Source organism: Chaetura pelagica, unplaced genomic scaffold (assembly GCF_000747805.2).
Source record: "Chaetura pelagica isolate M959 unplaced genomic scaffold, ChaPel_1.0 scaffold117, whole genome shotgun sequence".
In the NCBI taxonomy this organism is placed as follows: Eukaryota; Metazoa; Chordata; class Aves; order Apodiformes; family Apodidae; genus Chaetura; species Chaetura pelagica.
This window is the reverse complement of record NW_009954185.1, coordinates 234,607-249,588: the sequence shown is the minus strand read 5'-3', so window position 1 is coordinate 249,588 and position 14,982 is coordinate 234,607. Positions and strand designations below refer to the sequence as shown.

The 14,982-nt window shown below is 43.2% G+C and overlaps 1 protein-coding gene across 1 annotated transcript in view; it reads right to left on the bottom strand.

Moving 5' to 3' along the window:
- Positions 1-14,982, bottom strand: part of BCL2L13 (BCL2-like 13 (apoptosis facilitator)) — a 30,388-nt gene continuing 15,406 nt past the window's right edge. Inside the window, exons 5-6 of the mRNA XM_010002922.1 lie at positions 13,068-13,211; positions 1-1,034 (exon numbers count right to left, since the gene is read on the bottom strand). Coding sequence (XP_010001224.1) covers positions 222-1,034; positions 13,068-13,211 — 957 coding nt within the window. The 3' untranslated portion in view covers positions 1-221. The remainder of the gene's footprint in view (positions 1,035-13,067; positions 13,212-14,982) is intronic.

Here is a 14,982-nt window from a genome sequence, read left to right as displayed (position 1 = left end):
TTTAAAAATACTCCTGTACTTTATAATCACGAGAAACCAGTCCCAGCCCCAATTCTACTAAAAACGTTTGTAGCTGGAGGCTCACTGGATGACCTCGCCCCATCACCATTAAGTTACTCAAATGTCCAAATAAACAGCAGGCAGCTCAACCTTTAGGTAACACAACTACAAAAACAGGATCTGCTCTCTTCTCCCCCCTCCTCCTCCTCAAGAGAGCTCCCTTACTTTTTCCTAAGCGCCAGCGCTACTCCGACTGCCACAGCTAATATAGCTACCGCAGCAGCGCCACCGTACAGCAATATAGATTTCCCTTCTGGCAATAAGATAGGCTTCTCCTCTGCAGCAGAGGATTTCTCCTCTATTTCTTCCAAACGGCCCTCTTTCCCCACTTTTTTTTCCCCTGGAAGCAGTATTTTCTCAGGTTCTGGTGCAGCTTTTTCTTCTGATGAGGCTAACTTTGGGACAGGTTTACTTAATAGGGGGATTTCAGGTTCAACAATCTCTTCAGCCACTTTTCCCTTTTCCTCCTGTTTCGCACGCAGAAGTGCTGAGGGATGTGCTTTTTCAACAGCAGCAATTTTAGCTTGAGGTTTTACTTCCTGTAAAGAAGCAGGGGTTTCTGGAAGTGCTGCCTGCATGGTCTCTGCAGCGACGGCTGACACCACTGCTTCCTCAATCCCCTCCGGTATCTCTTCCTTCTCCACATGAACAATATCTGAGTTGGAAGAGTTGTTCTCACTCCTTTCTTCACCCCCTCCATTGCTGTCCAGGCTTTTGACTTCTTCAGGATCCATGGCCACTTGCTGCCAGGACTCGGGTCCCAGGGAGACTGGCAGGCTCTCTGTGTGCCAGCTCTGACTCGCTGACAGGGAGACAGGCAGGCTCTCCGACTGCCACGACGTGGTCACTGTGGGGGACTCCGGGGGGCTCACCTGTCCCGAGTTGTCACTGGTCAGGATGTAGATGTCATTACTGTCCTCTGCAATGAGCCCAGGGTACTCTTCCTCTTCAGATTCCAAAGTAAAGACCGTCCCCTATGAACAAAAAGGAGGACACAACATGAGCAATGGCTTCAGCATCACCTCCCTGTACAGGAAGGGAACAGGACACCTGGAAACTTAGTAGGGTTGGTGGTAAGATGAGAAGACCTCTACAGGAGCAGCAGCTGTCCGATGGACATTTTAGAAGAGATTACAAAACCCAGCTGGTCCAGCTGGCATTTCCAAAGAATGAAACCAGTTAGAACAGCTTTTCTAGCAGCCTCCCCTTTCCTTGAAGTTACTGAATTGCCGAGTACAATGCTAAAACATCCCACGTGGGCATTTTTAACCAGAGAACAAGACACCACAGACTGAAACCAGACAAAAGAAAATGAAACCAAACACAAGTACATATTAGCCCAATTGAATACTACTCCTCTTTCCATTTTGTGCAAGTGCTCTCTATTGCTTGACCATTTTCATCTAACAGTGTTTCTCTTATACTAATTTTATTTTCAATGCTCTCTGAAGCCTGTATTTCTACTTTGTACCAACAGTCTATAGTGTACAGTAATTGCAGTCATTTACTAATGACAAATATAACAACTTTTAAATTAATTCACTTTGCAAGACTGACATAGTAACTTTAGCCACACAAGTTAAAACAAACAACCAAGCACAGACATCCAAAGATGCTACCAGGGTTTGCTTGAGTTTTTTAACTAGGAAAAATCTGCAGGCATTCTAAAAATTGAGAGTGGGCTCCAGTCAGAGAAACAGTAAGAGTAAAATACTGATCCATTCCTTACAGAAAGAACAGCATTGTTGATCCTAGTTGTGCATAGACTGCTGAGTATGTAACACAAATTTGCTTCAAGGGAAAAATGACAACAGGAAAAAAAATAAGTGCAGAAGAAGAACCTAAGACAGGTGTGATACCAAAAACATAAAAACGAGGATATGGGCAGAGAGGAACCCCAAAGTTTGCTATGCCATATAATAGAATCTGTGATACCATTAACAAAGATCCAATTACACCCTTGCTTCCAAGAAAAATGATGTGAATATTTTATCAAGTACTTCAGTGCTGGGAAACCGTTCCCTGCAAATTCCTCATTCAGTTATCATGTCAGTCAATTACTATGTTCAGTACCATAGTAACATGAAGAAAAAAATTTAAAATACATTTGTTCTCTTTCTCACTCCTCCCTTCTGCATGCAATAGTTCTCCTAAAGTACTCCAAGCAGTTCTTCCTATCTTTTTAAAGCCTTCCGAACACCTGTGAATTTGGGGTTTAGTTCTCCTCCAGTCTCCTGTTGATGGCTTCCCATTCCAAGACACCTCCTCTGTTGTTCCACAACATTTTATGGGTTCATCCGGTGGTTTGTGTCAGAAACGAATGGAAGTTAAAACCAAACACAGTCTTTTATTTTTCTGAATTGTTTTTAATCCTGATCAGTGTCCAGTATGGCTCTCTGAGATGCTCAAGCCTGACAGTGGGTGGAGGAGGGCCAGCAGCTGCACCTGCTCGGACTGATGCTAAAAGAGTTGAATTGATAGCAGTGCCCTCCTTACACAGCAGAAGGAAAATGCTTTTCAGCTTTATTATGTCCCAATTATCACTTAGTTCCTAATATGCAAGGAGTTTAGGACCTAGAAGTCAATGGTTTCTAACTCACGTTAGGCATACTTGGAGGGCTCGTAGCAACTGCTCTCCTCTCTAGGAAGAACAAGAGGCATGGGCCTTCCACAGACACAGGTGTGCTCTCCACAGAGACAACAGGAATACTGCAACTCCTCACTTCCACACATGGGGAGTCTGCACACACACACAAAAGCTCACCAAACCCCACAAAAAGCAAGTTGACAAGCACAGGAGAGACATCACAAATGCTGCTGGTCACTGGCAGTCAAATGCAGCAGGAGTGGACCCCTGGCAAAAGCACTGAATTGGGACTTGAGAGAGCTGTGCAACTTATGGACAGTAATGCTTTTCAGAGTGGAAACTATTACTGTATCCATATTTGTGAGAAGGGTTCAGTAGAGCCTGAATTGATTATGGGAGTGAGGTGTCTATCCACTCCCCCAGAACACCTTAAAATTTTGCATTTAGACATCGGGAAGAAATTCTTCACCACGAGGGTGGTAAGGTTCTGGAATAGGTTGCCTCGGGAGGTTGTTGATGCCCCCTCCCTGGACATGTTCAAGGCCAGATTGGATGAGGCTTTGTGCAGCCTGGCCTAGTGTGAGGTGTCCCTGCTCATAGCAGGGAGGTTGGACCATGATGATCTTTAAGGTCCTCTCCAACCTTAACCATTCTATGATTCTATGAAAACTCGATGGACCCATTCCTGACGACACTAGTACAACAGTGGGGGCTGTAGTGCAGGTCAGCACTAGGAATGTCAAGGTTTCAGAATATATTTGTGTATGAGTAAAGAAATCTCATAGAATGCTTCAAAAGAAACTTTTCTTTATAAATGCCTTTAAATTGCTTGGATATCAGAAGCACCATTTGAATCAGTACCATGCTCAGAAACTAAAGAGAAAAGGTACACATAATTCTTCAGGAGAAGGTTAAAAGCAATCAAGCCATTCCCTAAGAATCTCCACAAAGTCTTGATTCAGAAGAGAATGAAAATGAATTAAAGCATTATGTTTGTGAAAGAGTTCAGACACCACACACGTGCCAACAAATCCAAAGCAATTTCTGCTCTGTGAGTAGTGACTAAGAATTCAAGTCTCCACCACCTTCTTGAAAGTCACGTTTCATAGGAAGAACAACACAGCTCAGGCCATTCAAATTGCAGCTCTACAGCCTAGGAGGAAGCAACAAGCATTGTGACGTAAGGGCAATGGAAAAGAACAGCCTAGAAGCTTAAGTCAAAGCAAAGGTTACCAGATTCAAAGAGAGCAAATACTGAGCAGCATGAGCCAGGGCTGCTGCAGAGCACTTGAGGACAGAACTCCACACACGGTGCTGACCTGCCCTATGTTCCAGCAGCCAGTGGGGAGCAGCACAGCAGGGAGTCAATTACTCCAGTTAGCTTCCACTGCCCCATGCTGAAGATGGGAAGGCAGCCCAATGCCCAGACACTTTGAGGTTGTCCATTTGCCCCTTTATCATCAGGATTTTCTCTGAATGTTGATTAAGTAGGAAAAACTCTCACTGTAATGTAAGCTACTGGCACCTATGATCATAGCAAACTTTTTACTTCCTGAGGCAATGCAGACTCAGAACAATGGCAATCAAACAACAAAATAACTAGCTGTAAAACCTGCCATCTCATGAAGCTCTGTGCTACCCTCCCCTCTCTGCTCAGATCTACCCTTCCACAAACAAGAATCAATGTATTTCCCACCCACAGTACATCACAACAAACCAGACACCTGTGATCTGATGCTAGAAAAAAGAACAGGGACACAGGCAACTGGCAAGAGCTCTTAACATACCACTGGAAGTACACCCATGCTGTTGTGACTGGTTCAACATGAAGCACATTAAAGAATATTCCAAAACCACACTATGCATCTACGGGCTTGTGAACTCTGGTGATTGTAACAAACTTACTTTCAGTAATAAACTAAGAAATACACCAACAAGGACCATATTCAGAAGGCCTAAATTCCCCTGAATCTGTATACTGAATGATGATGAAAGCCAAGCACCCTTGAGCAGTGATTCAGCAGCTCAGGGCAGGGAGGAGTGAGGCGCCTATAGTCAGTGGGACAACCACGTAGAGAGACTGTGGTGACATTTAAGCCATCCTGACACTGGCTCAATACGTATTTCTCCAGCCCCTGCTTCTCTCTATTCCTGATCCACCATTCTTAACTTTTAACATAAGGAAAATCAAATTAAAGTTGTTGTTTGGGGGGAACCCACAGATAATCTGACCATGATAAAAATAAACAAGTAATATAGAACAGGTACCACCACAGCTACTATGGGGGCCAGTAGCTGCCCAGATCCAGCAAAATATCTTAGCTCAGTATGATGTAATGTTAGATCCTCAGCAAGTAAACAAACAGATGGGGAGGCAACACTGACATACAAAGAACAGGCATTAGTTATTCAAGTTATTCCCACATTATCAGAGCATTTTTTAAAGGCTGTGTGCTTTGCTGGAGCACTTTCAATGGAGATATACTTCTCACAAAATACAGGTAAAATCTGGGCATATGCTGAGGGTAATGTGCAGGATAAACTGCTTTGGAGAGAGCAAGGAAATGAAAGGATGTATGGGCAATCCTCTACATTTCAAATGCTTCATTAACACACGTACTACCACGGCTGCACACATGTCCTGCCTTCAGCAGAAGGGAAGGCCTAAGAGCCTCAAGCATCTTATTGTTCCTTTTCTCACGCAGATTGTATGGAGCTCAAAAGAGTTATCAGCTGCTGGCTCCCTATAAATCAGAGCCTGATAAAGCCTGGCTGACTCCTTTCTGTCTTCACAGACAATTTAACTTCCATGTCAGTGCCTCAGGGACACAACTGCCAAGCTTAAAGAGACAGATCGCTGGAGGCTGAGAAAGCTGGGGGAAAGCTTACATAAGTGTCAGTGGGTAATTTCACCACTTCTTCATTAAAAGCTTACAAAGTTTTAATTGAAAAGCCAGATAGTAATAGGCATTATTTAGGACACATGATTAGTATTTCTTGAGCTGAATTAAGAGTTAACTCTGAAAGTCAAGAGGATAAAGCCAGGGATTTGGGGCTGATTCAGTTCATTTTTGCACTTCGTTCTTGCTTTGGTTTTTACGTTTGATTTGTGGGGTTTTTATGCAGCTGCAATAAAAACTGAGTGATATTTAGGACAATTCACTTGATTCATCTACAGATGTGACCCAGAAGCAAAGCTCCCACAGACAGATTAATTCAGAACAGGACAGAACATATGGAAGGATTTTTAATAACCTGAGACCTTATATAACCCCTACACTTTAGATTAAACTGTAAATAAGGAATGTATGTACACTTCCCTTCATCTGCTTTGTTTATTGTAAACAGACCAGAAAAATCAGAGTTCCTCTTTTCAAATCTGGGAGGGGAGACTTGCAAACTTGAGTGCTTTTCCTCATCCAGCATACTTGCAGAACCACATCATGTAAGACTAGAGAAGCAGGTGTGTAACTCCCTCAGTGCAGCACACCCTGCCACTCCTGATCCCAACCACTGTCACTTGAGGGAAGAGCTGGCACAAATTATCATGAGGACAACTTTTTGGCTAGAACACAATGAGGATAGTCCACAACAGGAGGCAGTCTTGAGGAGAAGATCAAGTTAATTTGGTTGAGGTGGCATTTGGATACGTAAAAAAGGAGCTCCAGAAGTCAATCACTGTCTTCAACCTATGTGGTTTGACTTGTAGAAATTTTCCACAAGACTTCTACAAGTGACAGAAAGCACTTCTAACAAAAGTGCTAGACTAGCCCTCAGGATGGGTTATAGCTGTGATGTTACAGGGGGAGCTACACCTGACAACTGTAAACTGGTAACCAAATTAATGAAAAAAATATCTGAAAGGTCTTCCAATAAGCAGAACCCACCAGTTTGGATTCAGCTGTAGTCCTACCAGTGTCAGTAATATGAACTTTGCTGAAAACCACTCTCAGGATTCAGAGCGCGACCAACCCTTCATATATAGTATGAAATTGCTACTTAAAAACCACTTAAAAAGAAGTTTCAATTAGGATTTAAACAGCAAACATGACAAAAGAAAAAAAGGACTCAGAAACTGACTCTCATGATGACTATACTATTTTTCATAGTTGTCCAACAGGTCTGTTATTGTTTATGATGTAGATAGGTAACTCATGCAAATCTGATTTCCAAAGATGCTAAGAAGTCCCCAGAGAAGCTCTGTAGCCCAGCAAGGCACCCATACACCCCAGATCTTGAGTTTGTCCAGTAGAAGCAAAAATTCTATATACAGGTCAGAAAGGAGTGAACTTTTTTCCCCCTGAAACTAAACAGACTCAAACAAAATCCCAAAAAGAGCACACTAAGGCACAGGAGGGCAATCTTTACCACAATAAAAAAATTCAGAAGGCTCAGTGCAGCTAGGAAATTTTTTAGGTGAGAGTACTGACCTTACGTTGCAACATAACCTATCAGAGAGAAACGAGGCTCAGTTGTTACTTTCCTCACACCAACAGCGTCACGGCAACAATACCAGAACAAGGAACCCATCAAATGTATCTGTGCTTAAAAATCTACTTGTTCCCAGCAAGGAATGATGTCAGTCATTGGTCAGTGCCCAAGGATCCCAAGACATCTCTCTCTGGGGACACAAGCAAATATCCCACAGTAACAAATCTTCCCAGAGCTGGGAATGAGCTTGTTGTGTGATTTCAAGCTGTAATGGAGTGGCGGTGTGCTGGTGAAGTGCCGCCGGTGCCCAGGGCTGAGCAGGCAAAGGCTTTTGCCCACATTCACAGAATCACGGAATCTTAGGGGTTGGAAGAGACCTCAAAAGATCATCTAGTCCAACCCCCCTGCCAGAGCAGGATCACCTAGAGCACATCGCATGAACACGTCCAGGCAGGTTTTGAATGTCTCCAGTGAAGGAGACTCCATAACCTCCCTGAGCAGCCTGTTCCAGTGCTCTGTCACTCATTCAGCTGCTGGGGGGCACAGCTTTGCTCCCATCAGTGCCAAGCAGGCTGTGGTTCCATCTGCTCTGTGCCCCCACTGGCAGCCCCTCTGTGCCACGGTCCGTCAGACCCTCGCTGAGGGCAGACCTGACAGGGCTACCCTGCCAGTGCTCCAGAGACGTGGGGCATAAAAGGGGCAGCTGACAACGCCCAGCTCTAGAACAGTACACTGAAGAGAAATTTAGAAAGTCTTCAGGAATTTACTGTAGTGTTTATCTTTGTGAAATTGTCGGAGCCAAGAAAAACAGAGCAGAGTCCACATTTATGAAAGGGAAAAAAAAAAAAATAATAAAGGGAAAAAAGGTCGTGTGAACCAGATGAAAGCTTTGGCAGAACAGCCTAAGATCATCTAGTCCAACCCCCCTGCCAGAGCAGGATCACCTAGAGCACATCGCATGAACACGTCCAGGCAGGTTTTGAATGTCTCCAGTGAAGGAGACTCCATAACCTCCCTGAGCAGCCTGTTCCAGTGCTCTGTCACTCATTCAGCTGCTGGGGGGCACAGCTTTGCTCCCATCAGTGCCAAGCAGGCTGTGGTTCCATCTGCTCTGTGCCCCCACTGGCAGCCCCTCTGTGCCACGGTCCGTCAGACCCTCGCTGAGGGCAGACCTGACAGGGCTACCCTGCCAGTGCTCCAGAGACGTGGGGCATAAAAGGGGCAGCTGACAACGCCCAGCTCTAGAACAGTACACTGAAGAGAAATTTAGAAAGTCTTCAGGAATTTACTGTAGTGTTTATCTTTGTGAAATTGTCGGAGCCAAGAAAAACAGAGCAGAGTCCACATTTATGAAAGGGAAAAAAAAAAAAATAATAAAGGGAAAAAAGGTCGTGTGAACCAGATGAAAGCTTTGGCTAGAACAGCCTGCCAAAACGATCCTAATTCCTTCTCCTCCAACAACCTCTATTACCTGCAGAGAGTCAGCACGCAAGCAACACATTTTAAGGTTTCAGTCTTATTGGTTTAAATTGAAGTTAGAGACTGCTTCTTCAGACAGACCAATTTGAAATTGCCAGAGTGGAAAAATGCAAGGAGATCTAATTGCTCCTTGACCATAGTGCCTAAAAAAAATATATTAAAAATCTATTACTATTCCAAAGAGGTTACATACAAATAAAGTGGATATTTCACTGCCTTTGTCCATGATACGGGCCTAAAGTACTATTATTTTGAAAGGAAAACTCCTTTCTAGAACTCCTCTAATTAGATTTCCCTTTCCTGCATCTCTACCTTATTAAACTTATCTCTCCTCCAGTGGAGCCCATCTCTCTATTTCTGCATTGTCATTCTCAAGGCAGACATCTGGGCTGCTGCAGGAGGAGATTTTACTCTCCAGTAGCGCAAACTGTCTGCCTCACTTCCCCAGAATGACAAGTGTCTCTTTACTCTTTTTCTTTTTTCAGACTGTTAACAGACTCTAGTATAGATTATTCAATCAGTAGCAGCAAAGAAAATGTCAAAACCGGCAGAAAAGCCCCGGACAAAACACTGGGAACAGAGACGAGCTCTTCTAAGGCTGAGATGACAAAATGCAAACACTATACATATTTCAAGCAAATTTACTCACTTCAACATGGGGGAATAACTAGCTAAATTCAAATCCAGGTCTGAACATCACGAGACAAGAACCCTGGGAAGGCAGAGACAATTTCAGCTACAGTTCACAACTACAAATACCTCTCACTGAGGGAGTAAGAGTTATTAACTGAATGCTGATAAACACCGATTGCAGGCACTTATTTCACTTCTTTCAAGCAAGCAAAAAGCAGATGGGTTTGTGAATGTGATCCTGAGGAAAAAGAAAAAGCAGCTAGCTCCCAAGCCATCTTATTCTTTTTCCTCCTTATAGACATTCCCAGACCATTTCCATATAGATAAAATCTAACCATGTTAAAAAGGATCTGCAGAACTTGAGAATAAATTAATTATTTGGGAGAAGCATGGGAAAGGAAAAGGAAAAAAAAACCTTACCAACTGACTTGCCTTACTGTGCACTTTTCCAGGAGAACAAGAATAGCTTCTGATGCAGCAGCTTTCAGCCCTGGAGAAGTCAGACAGAGCAAACAGGGAGGGGAGGTACGAGGAGGGAAGGGAGGGGAGAGGAGAAGGGAGGGAAAAGGAAGAAAGGGGAGGGGAGAGCATGCACAGTGCTCGTCTGTTGAGCCCTAGCATTACTTTTGAGAATGAACCTATCACTCAATCAGGCTGGGGACTGGTTTGCAATGGTTCAGAATCGTAAGGGAACAAGATCTTAGTCTGAACATTTGGGCTCACAGCAGAGAGGCAGGAGAAAGAAATGTGTGTTCCTACATGTGGCTACTTAAGAGAGCCTGGAACACCAAACATGCTTTTTGCTCCAACAGAGAGATGATAATAAAACTTAAAAGCCAAGCAGGGTAGATATAAGAGCTGGAGCCAAACCTGTCTCTGCAATTAGTGAAAGAGGGATGCTTCCAGGAGAAAGCAAGATGTCCTTCCTTTCCTACAGCCCTCCAAACTCAACTTGCATCTAACCTGCAAAGCTACGAGATTGTAAACTAGATGGAGTAGTCATTTCATCTCTTCGTTCATGATTATGTTGCCAGCTGCATCCAAACACAACATGCAGGGCACTGCAGACATGCCAGCTTGGAAGACTTTCATGCCAAGCAGTAAAACAGGCCATGTGTAAGGAGAACAGCATACACAACAGCCTGAATCATAGTATCAAAATATTCTATGCACTTGAACATAAAAATACACCAGCCATTCTCTCACAGACCAACTATTACATTCCAGTCCCACCCTAACACGAAAAGTCAGCTGAATGACAATTTTAGTGCCTGAAGGGCACTAATGGGAGGGGGATGTTCCTTGTTTCAACACATCATATCATCACTATCTCTGCAGGACTGGGATGAAAAACTCAATAGCAACTTCTCATCTCAAAGGCCTCTAATATCCCACATTTCCCATTCCTCACAAGCCATGCTGATTTCTTGAAATCTACTGCATAGCTATCCAATTTATCAACTTTTACTCCCTTGAGCTAGCAATCTTGCTTCTAGTTAACTGCTGTCCACCATCCTCAATCAGACGCTTTCCTGGACCTACAAGCCTCCGGAGCCCATGAAGCAACCTGACATCTTGCACATACACAGAACCTGGGGAGCTTCTCCAGCCACATCGTGGCTGCGCAGCATGACACAGCAAATGGTCCCCCAGGATGACACAGCTCTGTAAAGCTGAGCACAGATCCACGGGGGGGCATGGGAAGGGCTCAGCTGACCCCTTGCTTTCAACTGGCTGCTTCCCTCCTGGCAAAGGTTGACTTCAATCAAAAAACTGAGGAAGATCCTTAATTATGTGGTGCCAAGGGAAGAGAGCACCAGAGACACTACAGAGTTTTTCAGGTCTGCCCCCAAAAAGCTGATTCCTGTGAAGCTCTCCTCTACTCCTGATCTATAAAAACCCAGACAGGCTGTTCTAGTATCTTCTCAGTTTTAAGTAAGCTCTTAGCAGCTGTAGGAAGGACCTATCTTCACACTGCTCTGGAATAACACAAAAATCGAACCTTTTACTGTCACAGCAACAAAATTCACTGGAGGCTTCCTGGTTTATACATTGCTCTTACGGCTCTAGCAAAGTACTGCTGACAACTTGATCCAGCACACAGAGCCCCTCTGGCAGATGCTTATCTTAAAAAATGCAAAATACTTGTGTGACAGCTAACAGCCTGCCAGGTGGCTCTTCCCCAGCTCTTCTCAGAAGCACAGACTCTCTCAAACCTTAACCCACACCCTGCTCCTAGCACTGCCATCCCCAGAACACCATCCCACAGGCTCAGAACAAACTGAGGAGCATGCCGCCCAGTAAAGCTGAACATTTTCCTTACAGGAAAAAAAAACAAACAACAAAAGAGACAAACAAAAACGCCAGAATAAAACCATATATTTCCTTCCTCCACCAGCCCAGCAGGTCCCCAACCCCATCCCCAAAGCAACTCACAAAGGGTTAGTGCAGCTACATTAATTCGGCTGGAAAGGATTTTCATCACCTTGTCTCTTTCCTCGCCTCTTCTGCTGTTTCAAAAATAGCTCTGGCTTGTTTGCAGTACCGCTTATGTCAGTCTGATTTTCTGCCTGACTGGATGTATACAGACAAGCTCGTAGCCCATTAAACACTGGCTACCCAGATCTGTACATACATGCACAGTCACACAAACACAAAGCACAGCCCCCACCCTTGCAGGCCATGCTGGAAAGCTGCTTGTTTTCACAGGCTTTGCGCTGTATTAAGTATGTTTACACCAGGCCTCAAACAGGGGATAGAGAACAGACTGTGGACTTTATCTGAGGTTAAAACCAACAACAACAGAAAGGCAGAATAGCACTAACATCCATCTGTCTTAAAGCTGAAAGTAAGGACCTTTCCCTGCTATGAAAATCATTTGAAATGCGAGTGCATTTCTCAAATGACCTAGGGTCACTTGGCTGCATGTGGTTAGTGTTTCTGCACATTAGACAAAGACTCCTTCCCAACTGCTCTGAAACCCACTATACATGACTGCCAGGAAGGGAAAGGATGTAGGAAGGTGCAGAAATTCTGGAACAAACTACTGAAGAAAAAAATCAGGTGAAGCTGTGAAACAGGAGAAGCTGTCTGAATGGGATATTTCCTACTAGCACTTCTTAATCACTGGGTTTTCCTAAACAGCTTTTCTTTTTAGAATAAATCAACTTGCCAGAGCCATTTCACTAATCCCAGATTAACTCCATTCAAATCTGGCAGCCTTCCCAAACCCAGTAATCTAAAACTCAGCCTCCTTTTAGCACTGTTCTACCTTCAGGATCCAGACACTGGCTGTGAGCTGTCTCTGTGATGTATTTTTAAATGAAACTTTCTCAGCATGCCATGACTCAGGAACATTGGTTACCATGAATTGATCTTGATTGCTTATTCCATCCATGTTCTTCTTTAACTATAAAATTCAATATGCATTAGCTGTTTTATCCTTTATTATGAAAATAAATTAGTACCTACTAACTTTTCTGTATGAAGTGCTCCCCAATTACTTATCTGCTAAAAAAACCCCAACAAACCAGAGTATGAAGATAGTATTAAAAAGATGAACCTCTCAGGCACAGTATCTCTTGCTATGGGTGTTTGCTTCTAAATGCAATTCTGTGTGTATATTAATAGGAAAGAACATGCAAAAAAAAAAAAAGCTCACCATATTGCAACAAATTAGCATCTCAACACACAGTGTATGAAAACTAGATATTACTTGACATCTAAGGTACTCTTAAATTTCAACAGCAATCAAACAAACCAGACAGGCAAAGAACTGTAACAGACTGACTGTTTAGCTCTTGCTTCCATTTAGAGTAGTAACACACTTGGAAATAAGCTTTAGACAAGGTATGAAATTTAAACACTGTCTTCTTACCCATCCTCCTTGCTGAATGATATAGTCTGCAGAATAGTCTTCTAGATAAGTCACCCCGAAGTTCACAAGTGCGCTCAGTGGCTCCTGGCCCCGTCTGGTTAACTCCATTAGAAATTGTTGTAGCAAAACCAGGGGTACCAAGACCTTCAAAAAACAAGAATTCTGAATAAATACAGAAAGAATTATCAATACTACTGTGTTGGTAAAACAGAAGAATCTATGTGGTCCACAGAAAAGGTCTGAACCTACAAGTCCAAAGATATCAGGGAACACACATTTCATTTTTGTGAAGACACAATTCAGAAACACAATACAATTCAGTAAGAAAGAAGCACTTCAACTGACAAGCAAAACACCACAGCCTCACTTCAGAGTTTCACAGAACACAACCACAGTGCTCTCTTAACCCTCTTTTTTCCAAACACAAGATTTAGGTAAAGAAGCAGAACAGGTCCAGACCTGCTACCCCAGAAGTGGAAAGATGCAACATTATAAATAGCTTGAAGGGATATGCATCTAAATTGTAAGTGAAGAACACACTCATATACATCCTAGATTAGATGCTTTGCACTAGAGAATCTCTAGAAATTCACACTTGGCTTTCAGACAGGACAGAAACAAACAAGTCCTCCCAGCAGCATAACATTACCCCTCTCCACATTAAACTTGTCTTAGTGTACCAAATTTAAGACATATAGATTTCCCTCCCTCATTTCCTGCTCCCATTCCTCCTTCCAAACCTTTTGTCTTTAGCTGAACACTCTGCCTTAAACCAAATGCGAGTTTCTCTGGAAGATGCAGGACAATGTAAACCCACCCCCTTCGTATTCTACAGTTCTAATTGCTTCCTTCTGAAATTATGCTTTTGTTTGCCTAAACAACATGCAGTTGAACTTTCATACTCTAAACTTATTCTCCTAGAGCATGCAAGTGGCCTTCTGGGTGAAGTTTATGCTATTATAGTACAAGAGAAAAATATGTGTAAGTTTTACTGAACCTAGTTTATGACAACTGCATTGCACACCTATTCACTGTGCAAATAAGAACATTGTTTCCCAGCTGCACAGGGTGGATGCAGGCTAATAATGCTGCTCAGACTGAACTCCAAATGTCTCCTTCCTTTCCCAGTCTCCTCCTTCTTCAGCCCAATTTTCCTTTCTGTAAATATCCTCCATTACTGTTCCCAGAAAGCCCACGTTAGGATGTAAAGCTGGAGGAAGACAAATAGGAAAAGTAGGCTGGGCTTGAGATCTGTACTAAATCCATGGTGAATTCACAGTGAAATGGACCACTAAAAACAGATGAGGGCTTAAAAATGCCTGTAATCTGATAAATTTATGTTCCAGTGGATTAACATCTGAGAGTTCAGTACTAAGGCAGTCAGGTTATAATGCTGTTCTTCTGGGAAGAACAGTTAACACTGCAGTCATTTAACTAGGAATGAGATGGTGCTTGAAATTTAAAGTGTGGGGGGGTTGAGTTTCTTGTAATTAACCTTAACTCAGAGGCAGAAGAGTTTACAATATAGTGCACAAATACAAGGAGCAGGTCAAGGTGAGGTAAGTGTCAGAAGAAACTCAAATCTTTCTGGAGCAAAGATAAAAAAGCATGCTGTCAAGACCAGGCATCTTTCAGAGCCTCTTGGGCACACCCACATAACTCTACAGTAGCATGAATATTGAGATCTCAAAATGTTTGACATTTATCGTAAGCTGAAGGCAAGAGAAACAAAGGCAAAAAAAGGCTGCTTAGGAAATGAAGGGAGCTCACACGTTGGCATACTGAACATGATTATTGCCATCTTCCTTTGCCAAGTTAACTATCTAATCCATGCACTCCTCCCAAATTTAGCAAGCCTCAACAGGCCTCAGGAGTAAGGGACAAAATTCAAACTCTAATATGCAGTCCCATGCAG